General features: G+C 38.2%; 1 protein-coding gene across 3 annotated transcripts in view; it reads left to right on the top strand.

The window, feature by feature from the left end:
* RBMS1 (RNA binding motif single stranded interacting protein 1) overlaps positions 1–12,751 on the top strand; it is a 148,856-nt gene that overhangs the window by 107,054 nt on the left and 29,051 nt on the right. For all 3 annotated transcript variants that reach the window (XM_037397012.1, XM_037397013.1, XM_037397014.1), the window contains exons 3-4: positions 890–948; positions 3,823–3,914. In XM_037397012.1, coding sequence (XP_037252909.1) covers positions 890–948; positions 3,823–3,914 — 151 coding nt within the window. The remainder of the gene's footprint in view (positions 1–889; positions 949–3,822; positions 3,915–12,751) is intronic.

Raw genomic sequence — 12,751 nt, 5'->3', positions numbered from 1 at the left:
TTTCATTAGCAGCAACAAATTCTCCTCTAAATTTGATCAAAACCCCTAATACTGATAAACTTTGCAGAGCACTTCAGAAACAGCAATTGTTCCTGTAGCAGGGGTTGCTGTCCACTTGTTTCCCAAGCTTAATTGCTCTTAGGTCTCTGGGTGCTCACCTTTGGACTGTGTAGCAGATTTGCACCTGGGCTGCCCAGTTATTGAGAAGCTGAGGAACAGGCAATGAGAAAAAGAAAACTGAAAATTTCTCAAGGGGCATTTTTGTTTTAGTTGAAATTGTTTACATTTCAATTTTCCATTTTAAAAATACAGAACATTTTTTACCACCTTTGCTGATCAGCTTTCATAAATCTGACTTGTACTTGTCACCTTCCAGAACAGAGTTTTTAATCTTCCTGTGTTTGTCAGTGTTGGGGGGAAGAGATAGCTAAGTTTTTTATTATTGGTGGTTTTTTTGGGTTTTATTTTGTTTGTTTGTTTTTCACCCGTACCATGTTAGTTAGCAAGCCAAGCACTGACAAGGCATCTTGTCTGCTTTATCTGGTATATATACTGAGGGAGTCCAAGCTTAGGTCTAAAATGTGGTTTCTCACATGCACCAGGATTTTAACTGAATTGTATTCTTTTCTAAAAGCACTTTTTCTCTTGCTTGTTTTGTGATTCTGCTGTGCTACTGAGGACATTGGGAGAATAGAACAAGATCATGCTTGAAATTGTTGATCTTTTTCTTCACTTCCATCTATGTATGAGTTTTCATTATATACTTATATAGTTATATATTACTCCATTTCGTTAAAGGGTAATAGGACATAAAATAATATGAACTGGGTATCTGTTGTAGTAGGGTGTTCTTTTCTCACTTTCCTTACATATGTGTAATACATTTTAGGTATGGGAAAATTGTATCCACAAAGGCTATTTTGGATAAGACGACAAACAAATGCAAAGGTATGTATATTTGCCTTTACATTACATTTGCCTGAAAGTCCTGATTCTATAAAATATGCTAATGTTGTATCTTAAGTGTTTAACTTTTTTTTGTTTGTTTTGCCATTGTTATTCCTAAACTAGTCTTATTCTTGCCCATGGTCAGTGTATTCAATACATTTGTTTCCGTCAGAGCTGGCAGACAGCCTGTGTCAGTGGTGCAGCCAAACTGGAGTGAAGCTGATATGCACAGTACTGGCTGGCAATTTGTCTCTATTTTAAAAACAAAAATGGAGTTAAAAGCAGCTTTTCCTCTTTTGCCTTGAGAAACTAAGGAAGCTTACAGAAGACCATTCAACTGTATGAAGCATCTGAAAAAATTGCATATTGTGGAAGTCAGCTCCATTGCTTAGAGTAGTTTAAAGCAGCACTTAATTATATGTTCCAATACTCTAATTGCGTTTTGTTATATGCTATTGAATGTATTTGGAGCAAAGAGAGGGTTCGTTTTCACCAAAGTAATTGCAGCTGGAAAAAAATTAGACCTCCTTTAGATAAGCTGGATCCATCAGTTCCCTGATTTTTCGTCACTCATTGCAATGGCACTGAGATAATATCCCAGCAGTGTGCATGGTGGGAGAAGGTGTGGTAGCAGACACTGAAATACCAGATTTCAGACTTTCTTTTTTACAATTAAGAGGATAATTTCTACGCAAAGTGAAGAATTAAGTCAGCTGATTTAGCAATGTTAATAAGCACAAAGGTCATGAATGAGCATAAAGCTGATAAGCAGAGGCAAGAGAGAAGAATTCATTATTAATAAAGACAGTTTTTGTGCAGAACTTGGAATCAGTGCAGGTGCATGGCTTCTTGGCTCCCCACCTTGAGCATTTAAAGGGGTGCTGACAGTTCAGAAACCGAAATTTTTAGAAAATTTCTTCTTAGCTTGTATGCAGAAGTCACCTGCGTATATTGTGCCTAGGAAAGAGGAGATGCCCTTTTCAGTTATTTCAATTAATTAATACCTATGACAGCACTCAACTGATTTAGTCTGTCCATTCCCCAAGTTCCTAAAGACTTCAGTAGCTCTGTCAGTGATACAGTACAGTCATTTAAATGTTTTAAGAGACTTAAGCTGACTTTTCCAATACAGTTTTTAAATCTCACTGGTGAAAAGCAGTAACTAACCGTGTGCTATAACAATATACAGCAAGTTAAGGCTGTGGGGAAGCTCACTGCATGTCATTGAAATTGCAGTAGGAATATAAGTAGGCAGAATGTAGATATCTAACTGGAATTTAACCAAAAGACTGACAGCATCTCTGGCTCTTGCCAAAGAAAACCCCCACCAAACCATACCATGGGATTTAAACTAACTGGAACAAGGAGCAATTGAGTTTATGTATCATCTAGAAGATGGCAAAGCCAGCTTTCATGGCATGCTTGGTATCAGTATGTAACTTTGTCTGTATTGCACCCTGCAGTGTGGTGGTGTTGATAACCTAGGCTGACATGGGCATGAAAAGCTAGTTTTGGGTGAGGAAAGTTAGTTTTGCCTTGGCAGCACAAAACTTGATATGAGCTAATTTACTCTGTTTCATGTCAGGATTTAAGTCCACAACACCACGTGTTACACGGAACAATATGCAGCTTTCTTCAGCTTCTTGGCAGGTTAAATAAGCTTGCACTGATGTACAAGGCTGCTCGAGTTGTTTTTCCGAAGTTAAGGACTTTAAAGCTGGTTCAGTTATATCTTTACACAGACTTTTTGTCCTCAGTATACACATATTGTAAAAGAATACTATTACCTTCTGAAGAAATAATTCCATTTTCTACTCCTTTAGTGCTTTGGGGTTTTTTAATTGTTGCGGGGTTGGTTTGTTGTCTTTTAACCCAGCTTAGACATTGGGGAGGGTTTTCATTAATATTTGAGGTGGTTCACTGGTGGGAAGGAAAGGGGTTGAAAAATTCAGAATGAGGTTTGCAATAACATGTAGGGGAAGTAGCTTCCAAACTCTGACTGCCTTTCGATGAGACTTGAGCATCCAGCTCCCAGGTTGCATTAGAAATCTTAGCCTTGTAAGGTCAGTGTCTGTAAAGGCCAAGATATATTGCTGTTCAGATGTCCTGGAATCCATTACCTGTATGTTGCTGTTCAGAATAAGAAAAGAAGTTATTGCAAATATATGGAAATAGTTATAATTAACTTTGAGTTTACTTTGACATTTAAAGATGGTATTATATGGCATAGGAAATGCTTTCAGGACAATGTTGTTTACATTCTGGTTTCAGTAACAGTAATGGGGAAAAACTCACTTGCTTTCAGTGAAGCTGTGTTTTTAATCACTTTTTAAATCTAACTGTCTTTTATGTTTATACAATGAAGTAACTAATTCACCAAGAATTGGGTTATGATGCAGTAGATATGTGTCTTTTAAACTAAATTCCTCTCCCACTTTTAAGTAAATTATGTGTAACTTAAAGGCTTATTCACACTTATTCGAACTGGACTAAGAATTTAGTTTTGAAAAATTAAAAGATTATGCTTTACTTGGTGATCTCTATGAAATAAGCTGATGATGTCACATTTGTTCTTAGAAGATACATACCAGATAACACGAAGCAAAGCACCATACTACTTGTTAGCAATTTGGACAAAGTCCTGATAACGAGTGGGCATGGAAATTGATTTGTTCCGCTAGGGTAGGTCCCCACCAGTTCAAGGTTGAAGGATTTTGGTAGATTGGATTTTTGGGACCACATGAAGAACTCTAGAGGTCAAGCTGGCCATCTTCACCATCAGGAAAATTGTATTAAATAGCTGCTAGTAGCATGTGAACTGTTTGATTATAAGCTGGTTGCTGTCTCATTAATGAAATAAGTTTTGTATTTCAGGTTACGGTTTTGTTGACTTTGACAGCCCAGCAGCTGCTCAGAAGGCGGTTTCTGCTTTAAAGGCTAGTGGAGTCCAGGCACAGATGGCAAAGGTGTGTTAAAATAACTGACTAACTTTTGCAATGGCTTATGAACATGCACAAGTTTGCACATTAGCAGAGTGTTGGCAATGTGAATTTTCAAGTTGCAGACCCTTTACAGACAGCACAGTCCTCAAGCCACATGATATATTAAAGTAACAAAATGGGGACTTTTAACTGCCATATCCTAAAACATCTCCACTAATGAAATAAAGAAACATAGTATTGTAAAGTCTCCAAACTGATCTGGTTGGATTTATCAATGTATTCATGATACTGCTATTCCATTGGCTTCACAGAAGGAAGATTAGCAATAGATTGTAAGAACTACAGCAGGCTTAACGGTTTTAATACAACATGAATTCCTGGAACAAGTCAATAGCCGAAGTAATTTACAGCACAAAAGTATGAAAGGTTTTATACATTGACTGTTACTGAGGTTAGCAGCCTTGCAATTTGGGGATGAATTTTTAAGCACAGCATGGCAAAATTTAACCTTATGACTTTGTCTTCAGCCTTTCTAGTATATTTTCTGTTAAGGTAAGTAAAACTTAAATCTGGGTATTCATGATAGATGTCTTGAAATTCTTAGCCAACCCTTTGACAACCTATTTCTGCATCAGGGCAAACCCAAGCGTTATTAAAAATAAATATGATCTTTCTTCTTTTTCTCGCATTTTTACTGATCCTTGCCTCTGAATCAGCTTATGAGCCAGAAGTGATCTTCAGAGCAGTGCTTTTTTGGCATAAGATAAGTTTCTCAAATCTATAAAATCAAGGGGATGATACATTAGTAATGATTTTGTCATGTGTTAGGTCAGATGGCCTGGGTCCAATAGAGTGCCATAAACACCAGTACAATTTTATTAAATAAAGAAAATATTACCATCATAATCTGTTAATATTTTTGTGGTACCTCTTAAAGCAGATTTTTCAGTTTGAAAATTTTATTCTGATATATAAAAAGTAATAATCTAGTAATTAATTAATAATCTCAGAGGCTTTTTTTAATAAAGCAGTCTGCTGCAGATCTAGCAAATCTTTTATAGCTATCCATTAGGTAGAGATTTTTTTCAGATGAGATATTTTCCACAGCTCCTCAGCTGAGGAGAACAGTTAAGCTAACAACATAAAATGTCTTTGGATGGATTCCAGGGCAGCAAAATGGAAACCATATGTTTCATACTTAATGCATGTTTCATTACAGCCATGACACAAACATACACGCTTACTGGAAAACACTTTCCCCCCCCCCCCTTTTTAGAAGGTCTTACATATGCTTAATCAATAACTTTTAATTAATCTTTAGTTTTTAGGTGATTGCTTTAAAATAAACACCAGATTTTTCAAAACTTCTGTCTGCTGTCTTATGGATATGATATCTAGGTAGGAGGGGAGAAAAGAGAATGTGAAGTCATGTAAATTAATTTTGCTAATGAAATTTGATGTCTGATTTAGTTGTCTTGAGTAGATGGTTCTAATAATTCACTATAGTAATCCAATGAATACTTCCTTAATTTTTCCCATAAGTATATTTTGACTCATTTCCTCTGACAGTTAGTTGCAATATTGCTGATATTTCTTTCTGTTAGGATTAATGAAAAAATGTGCACCCTGGTACCCGACAGTTTTGATTGATTTGTCTGACACTGTGTCAGTCCTGGCGACCTGTGGGAAATCCGTAACTGTGAAGTTTGCATTCCAGTGAAACTTGCTCTGCTTCTTAACATGGAAAGGGTGTTTGAATTTATAAAAAAAAACAACCCCAAAGCCAACCCAATGAACAGGACCGCAACAGTCACAAGTGACTAAGAGTTTGAGTGCTTTGGTTTTTGTCGATTTTGAGCCATTAGATTATTTTTTTTCTGGACAGTGCTGCTCTTCTTTTGCCTGAAAAATCCTATCCTTGCTTGGATGCTCCAAACTGGAAATTGCCAGTCACTTACAGTTGTTCTGGCAAGATTAGCAAATCAGACTCTTCACATGCAAGACGCTATGGAAGTTTACTTGTGTTTACGTATTTATTATTTTATCTTTTTGCACATTACCACCTGTGCCGTGAAGTGGTCTTTTTGCAGTGAAATTGTCCAGACCTTAGCCTGAATATCACAGAGAAAGATTTGAAGAGCGTTTCTTGGCTGTCTGGCCGATGGATTTCCTTTACTGATCACCACAACTGCTTCAGTTTCAAAGAGAAATAAATGCCTGCTGGCAGGATTTGTCCGTGGAAATGTGTTGTTGAGGTGCTGTGCCCGGGGTGTCAGCCAGCAGCAGGGGTCCCGGGTGTTCGTGCCCTCCTCCCAGAGGCGCTGGTAGTCCCTGACCCGCAGCAGCTGACAGGGAAGTTATTGCTGAAGCCTTGTTCTAACTCTGGCTGCTGTAACCCTCTTTTTGCGGTGTCCTGCTGTAGCTATATGCTGGTGCGTTAAAAACTATATCAGCAAGTTGATCTACAAATCCCAGTTTAGTAGAAGTGGTTCAGATTATAAGTGTTAAAACCTTTGTCATTTGTTCTGTAGAGATGACTTCAAATATTTGACTTTGTGAGCTTTTCCTGTCCGTGGGGTAAGATCATCATGTACTTGGCAGTCTGCTTCCAAGTTGATGTGACTCCAGAAAAATTAGCCTCACCTGCTATGTTTTGGCCAGCGCGGAGCAGGGCGGGAGGGCCTGGGGCCCGAGGCATGGCGGCGGGCTGCATCCTGCCACCTCTGTCCCGCAGAGGTCACTGCCAGAGAGGTGGTGGCCGCCGCTCAGGAGGTGTCACGATGTTGGTGTCAGCGAAGGAACCTGGTGTCAGACCATTGCTCAGGAAACGTTATGTCTTCAGTTATTATTCTGCTCTCTCCGAGATCTGAATTTGGGAGTGCTTGGCTGAGACGAAGCGACTGGGGAGGTGTTTTACTCTGGTGAACAGTATCGTCTGGTCACTGCTGAAACAGAAATGCCTCCAACGTTTACGTAAGATGATATTGCATTGCCAGGGGACGGGATTAGCTTTTGGATGGGTATTTAGAATAGCAGAGGTAATGGGCTGGTGTCCCTCTCCTCTCTTCCAGCTGAGTATTACCAGTGTTCAGTCTTGTCGGTCGTCTTTTTTGAGGGTGTACAGGTGGCTGTGGAAAGGGCTCAGGAGATGATGTGAGCTGCAGCGGTAACCAGCTTGTTTCAGGATCTGGTACAAAACCGACAGCTTATCTCTTGCTCTAAAGTACAGAAAGAGCAGATACATGTCTTGCAAGTTGGTAACTGGTGTCTAATTTATATTTTCAGTCAGCTTAGTTTCTTGGAAGTTCTTTAGTGTAATTAGTTTATTGTCCTTGATCCTAGAGGAGTGCTTTGATAATAAACCAGTAAATAATAATAATAATAATAACAACAACAACAACAACAACAACTATAATAATAACGATAATAATAATAATTTCAAAAGCTCAGATTTTGCAGAGTTGTGTATTCTTAGCTAAGATTAGTAGAAGCATTGAAAAGCTCTGCCTATTTTCTTTGTTAGAAAAGTTGTTACAGTTGCTGTCAGAGTGAATTTTCTGAGAATTGTCTCTTCTCTTCCCCCCACCCCACAGGTAAAATCAGTGAGGTAACTACATTTCTGTGCTGTTCAGAGCAGATAGCAAATGACTTTGTATGGGAAGATATATAGATGCACACATAAAATCTACTCTGTTGGCATTTTGAACAGAGATTTAAAAACCTGGGAATCTGTAAGGAATGTTTTAGAGATGGTGAGGTCTAAATGCTGTGGAGATATGAGTCACCTAAATTCTCATAAGTTTTTGACCTTAAACTTAATATAAAACATTTGAGTCAGTGCTCAGACAAAGTTCTGTCTCATCAAATGGTATGCAACTGAGTTCAGCTGTAGTTACTGAAGTAACTGTGTGAAATGATTGGAAAACTGGCCCCTTTAAATGGAAAGTTGAATTTAATTCTCTGTTCTTTAGGATGTAAACTAATGTGTAAATATGAAAGATAAAGAACTACTGAATAAGAATGGTTAATAAAAAACACAGTTCTCATCTTTCTATCTAGCAAACTGAAGCCAGAAGGAGAACGATTGTATTTACAGCCCAGATAAAGTCAACTAGCGAATATCTGTGTGTACCGCCAGCAATGTAGAGATACATAGGCCAGCTAGAATAGCAGCGTGACTGTGACAGCAGAGTGGTAGCTCGAGTGCTAAACAGCTTCTTTCCTGGTGTGGCAGTGACATTTGTATAGCCATATTGTCTAGCTCATGGTAGGTTTACAGGTTCCTGAGATGATATAAGTGAAAGACCTACATCTACTAAAACTGTTCTATGTATGGAGGTACCATTTTTTTGTAAAGAGCTTCTAATGTACTTCAGGCATCACAAGAAGGATTAACATACGTTCCAGTATTCTCCCAATTGTATTTCAGACCTGTCCCTAAAATGAGTGTAGTGTCCTCTCTTTAAAATGATTTAACCATCCAAGTCCAACACAGTTGCTATAGACTCAATGAACCTGATCCTCCAGACTTTACGTTGTTGAAAACCATGCCTTCCTTCATCTCTCCTCTATTCTCTCTCTCTGTTCATGAGATTTTTAGTTCCCATATGTACAGCTTTGATGTAAGATTGATTGTCAAGATCATTTTTAACTTAAACAAGTGATACCCATTTTTTTCCAGTTTGTGTTTTCCTAAGTTTTTTTTCCTATGGAAGCACAAACTTACCTTTAGTAAATGTATGCCACTTGTAACAGAACCCATGAAAGTAGTCCGTGGACATGGAAGATTTCTGTGGTCAATGAAACTTGTTAATTTGAGCCAAGGAATGCTGTTCCATGTAGTAATGTGCATTTTTGGGGGAAGACTTGTTTATCCATTCAAAGATTTCCCCACAGTTGCACATTTTTAGGACTTCAGGCTTCAGATTCTTAATGTTATAATTTCCTCCTTCTTAAAATCTTCAATTCCACTTGAGTTGCTCACTCAACAAAATGAATTGAGTGTGCTCCTGCTTATATTGTATTAACACTCATGTTAACAAATCACTAAATATTTTCAGATATTTTAGGCTTGTGCAAAAAATTAGGGCCATCTTCAGAATTGTTTCTTACTCAAATTGTGTCAGAAGGGTGCCTGTGATAACAATGCGAAGTCATATACTGACTTTTCTACCATTCTTAAGATACAGTTTCTGTTTTTTTGAGCAGTCTGTTGGCCCTCAAAGCACCAGACCAAACTCTCTAAAACTCATTATGTGGGGTTGGTTTTTAGTTTGTGATTAAATATTAGCTCATTGTCTGAGTTCACGTTGATCCTCCAGAACCCAGAGATTACATGAATTTGTAATCTTTGTATTTCTTACTAATGGTTACAAAGGTAGAACTGTGAAGCACTCCCCATGTGCTGGCAGCTTTATCTCTTTCCAACTAAGTTTAATGCAGGATTAATTCTATTTTATATTCTAACCTTAACTTTAGGTGTCTTTTTTTCCAAGCATATTTGGAAAGGATGAACTGTCACACTATATAAAAGTGGATTTTGGGAGGGAAAGGCTGCTCGGCCCCTTGTCCTCATCTCTGTAACAGAAATCAAGGCTTTTCCACAGCTTTTAAACACAATCTATTAAAGTCTCTCTTCCTTTATGTTGCTGATGAAGAACCTGGTTTTGAGTTAGCAAAAATGAGAAACAGGTAACTTTTATGACTTTTAATAATGTATTGCTTTTTGCACTTGTCTTCACTGTGGCAAACTTCTGGAGAATTATATCAGTTTTCTTTCCTACACAGTAAAGTAAGAAAGTAAGTTTAAGTTACCATGGTAGCTAGCGCACTTAATCTAACTAGGGAAGGTAGGCATATTGCAATTTTTTTAATTCTTTATCTGGGCTTCTGAATGCCAGAGAACAGATGACAAGCAAAGAGGAGCTAACTCAAGCAGTTTGTTTTTACAGCAGCTTTTAGCAACTGTCTTGTAAGAGAAGTTTTCTTTTTACCTAGTTTGTAGTACTTTCTGTAGGTAACACCATAAAATCCTACTGTAACAGACTATTTTAAGTAAATATAATCAATTTTCCTCCTTTTATTCATAAAAGTTCTTAAAAGTCATTATAAAATGAATTGAAGGTAAGCCAAATTTTGCTTACCTGGGTGCTAGATGTCCATAATTTCAGGAATTGCATGTGCATAAAGTAAGACTGTTAACAACCACTTCCCTTGAGGACACAGCTTCAGCCCACAAAAGTCTTATCTCAGCTGCTGAGCAGCACTGTGGTTTGTTCGGACAAGGGTCCAGTGCCCTGCTATGAACCATAGTGGGCTTATTCAGCTTTCTATTGAAAACAGTGGCATCGGTGAGCAACATGCAGAGCTCCCAGGGAGCACCCTGGTGCCCTTCTAGCAAAGGGAAAGCAAGAATGCCAGGGAATAAAAAGGGAACGTATGATTGCAGTGATAGCCTGATTGCACACTTGAACACAGGCCTTATTGTAGTTAAAAATTCCTTTTCATACCATTCTTATTCCTCTTTGTAACACAGATGTGCCTTTGAAAATGAATTAGAATGTTTAGCTTATTATATATATATATCGTATATAGTGTTTATGCAGTTCTGGAGAACAAGTGAGTTCTGGAGAACAAGTGAAGATTATGGTAGTGATTTCTCCCCTGAATTGTCTTGTTAACAGTCTGTGGTCAGACAGTATTAAAACTGTGGCTAAACCAGACATATTTCAGTGAGACACAGGCCAATTGTAAATTTTAAAGTAGTTTCTATACGAAGGCAGACAAGCATTTAATCCCTTCCCTATCAGCCAGAGGATCTTCCATGCTGTGAGCAGTGCCTAGTCACATGTTTCTGAATGGCTATCTGTTCGCTCTGACCTTACACAGAGCAAGAGAAAACAGATGTCTTATCGTTTTGCCAAGTTTCTTGTTTGCAATTTAGGAACGGTTCCACACGCACAGGGAGGTTTTTGTTAATTTCTTTCAGATGATGGTAGAGCATTCGCATTATGTAGGACTCCTCATCACCTCTTTCTACAGAAATTAGTATTAGCAGTTGATTATTTCTGTCCCTTTTATGAGAAATACTGTGTCTTGTAGTCAGCTTATTAAGTTAGTGCTGTAAGTGCTTTTCAGGAAGAAGTACATTAATCTGCAAGAGCACTGTTCTGCATCTTTGTATTGTTATGTTCTGCTAGAGAAGTTCTGGAGATGCAGCTAAAGGAATTTGGTGAAAAAAGACTGATAGAAACTTGCTGACGTGAATTGTTAAAAATAAGATTTCCTAGTTTTCTCAATAATAGAGATACTTACAGTAGCCCACAAATTCCCAGACAGTGCCCATAGTCCACAAATATTGACCACTTTCAATGTCTTTCAGGACTTGCTGAAAGTTCTGGTAACTGAGGAGACATGGCATGAGATATGAAGGTTTCCAAATTAAGCAGTTTTTCTAAATAGTCTAAATTAAAAAAAAAACCAAAACCAAAAAACTACAACTCAGTTGTTCAGGGGTTTATATTTTAATGTTAGCTTGCTACCCTAAAGTAGGAAGCTTTTCACTGACTTTAGTAATTCTTTTTCATGGTTCCCATAAAGTGATACAAATAACTTAAAGAGATTTAAGATTTCTAAGGTGAAAGCAGCTCACATGATGTCATGGATTTTAAGCACCAGAAAAAGCCGTACGTTTGAAAGCACTTAGAACGGTTACAGTGTACAGGCAAGGTTTGAGCTGAGTTGTTATGTTTAGAGATATTTTTGCCAGTTTCACTTTTTTGCTGACTTCCAGAATAAAAGTTAGAAACTTGAATATCAAAGGAATTATTTTTCTCTTCTGAAACAGAACTGTAATAACCATGTGAATCAAACCATGGTGAGACAGGTTTTGGTAAGGAGGGAAGTCACATAACTTAATATATTAAACTGCTGTTTGCCAGGGAGACAGAGGGATGAGTTTAAAAGTTTGTCTTTCTCCTAACTTCCTGAATTTTTAACTGTTTAACCATTTTCCATGCCAAAAGCTTGTTTAAAAGCAAACATCTGTTTGCACAGTGCCTTTTGTCTAAGGCAGGATAAAGATGGATGGGGAGTCCTAGTTGCGGTTGCCATTTGGAACTTAGCTTGGAAATCTAGCGTGTTCTAAGGGGAAGGAAATGACTTGCTACTTATGATCTCCCAAAACGTACCCAGATAGCTGTTTTAAGGTTTAATAGTGTTGTGGAGATGACAGAAGCTGAACGGTGATGTAAGTAATAAATAGGAGGAGAGGAGATGTTTTGCACGCTAATAGGTATAATGTTTGTGCTGCCAAACTGTGTAAAATTCCAAATGGACTCTAGAAAGAGTTCAGTCTTGCTTTAGGTCTATCCCAACAGTATTACCTTAGTAATGTAAATGAGCTTTTTTGAGAACCCATGGCCAGTGTTCCCCATCCATCCAAAGTGAAGTGGATTAACTGAATCTATCCTGACCTAGTCGGACTCAATGGTCCGTATGGGTCCCTTCCGACTTGAGATATTCTGTGCTTCTATGATTTGTCCTTACAGCTGACCTGCTGCTGCTCCCCAGGGCGGCTGTGGGTTTGCACCTGCAGTGCAGATTCAGCCCTGGTGCACTGTGGAATGTGCTGGCATTTCAACTATTTTTTTTCTGGAATTACAGATGAATGACATTTCAACCCATATTCCAGGATGTCAGTGTGACATCCTCACCTGTTGGCCACTTTTTTGCTCTTCCTCTCCCATGTCTGCCGTCTTTACCAGTTCTAGCCATGGGCATATGTAGAAGTATATTCAAACTCCCCTTTTTCCACTGTGGTTAGTATGTCCTGTTGAAGGATCAAAAGCCGAAATAACCGA

This window comes from Falco rusticolus, chromosome 8 (assembly GCF_015220075.1).
Source record: "Falco rusticolus isolate bFalRus1 chromosome 8, bFalRus1.pri, whole genome shotgun sequence".
In the NCBI taxonomy this organism is placed as follows: domain Eukaryota; kingdom Metazoa; phylum Chordata; class Aves; order Falconiformes; family Falconidae; genus Falco; species Falco rusticolus.
This window is presented reverse-complemented; position numbering and strand designations above follow the sequence as displayed.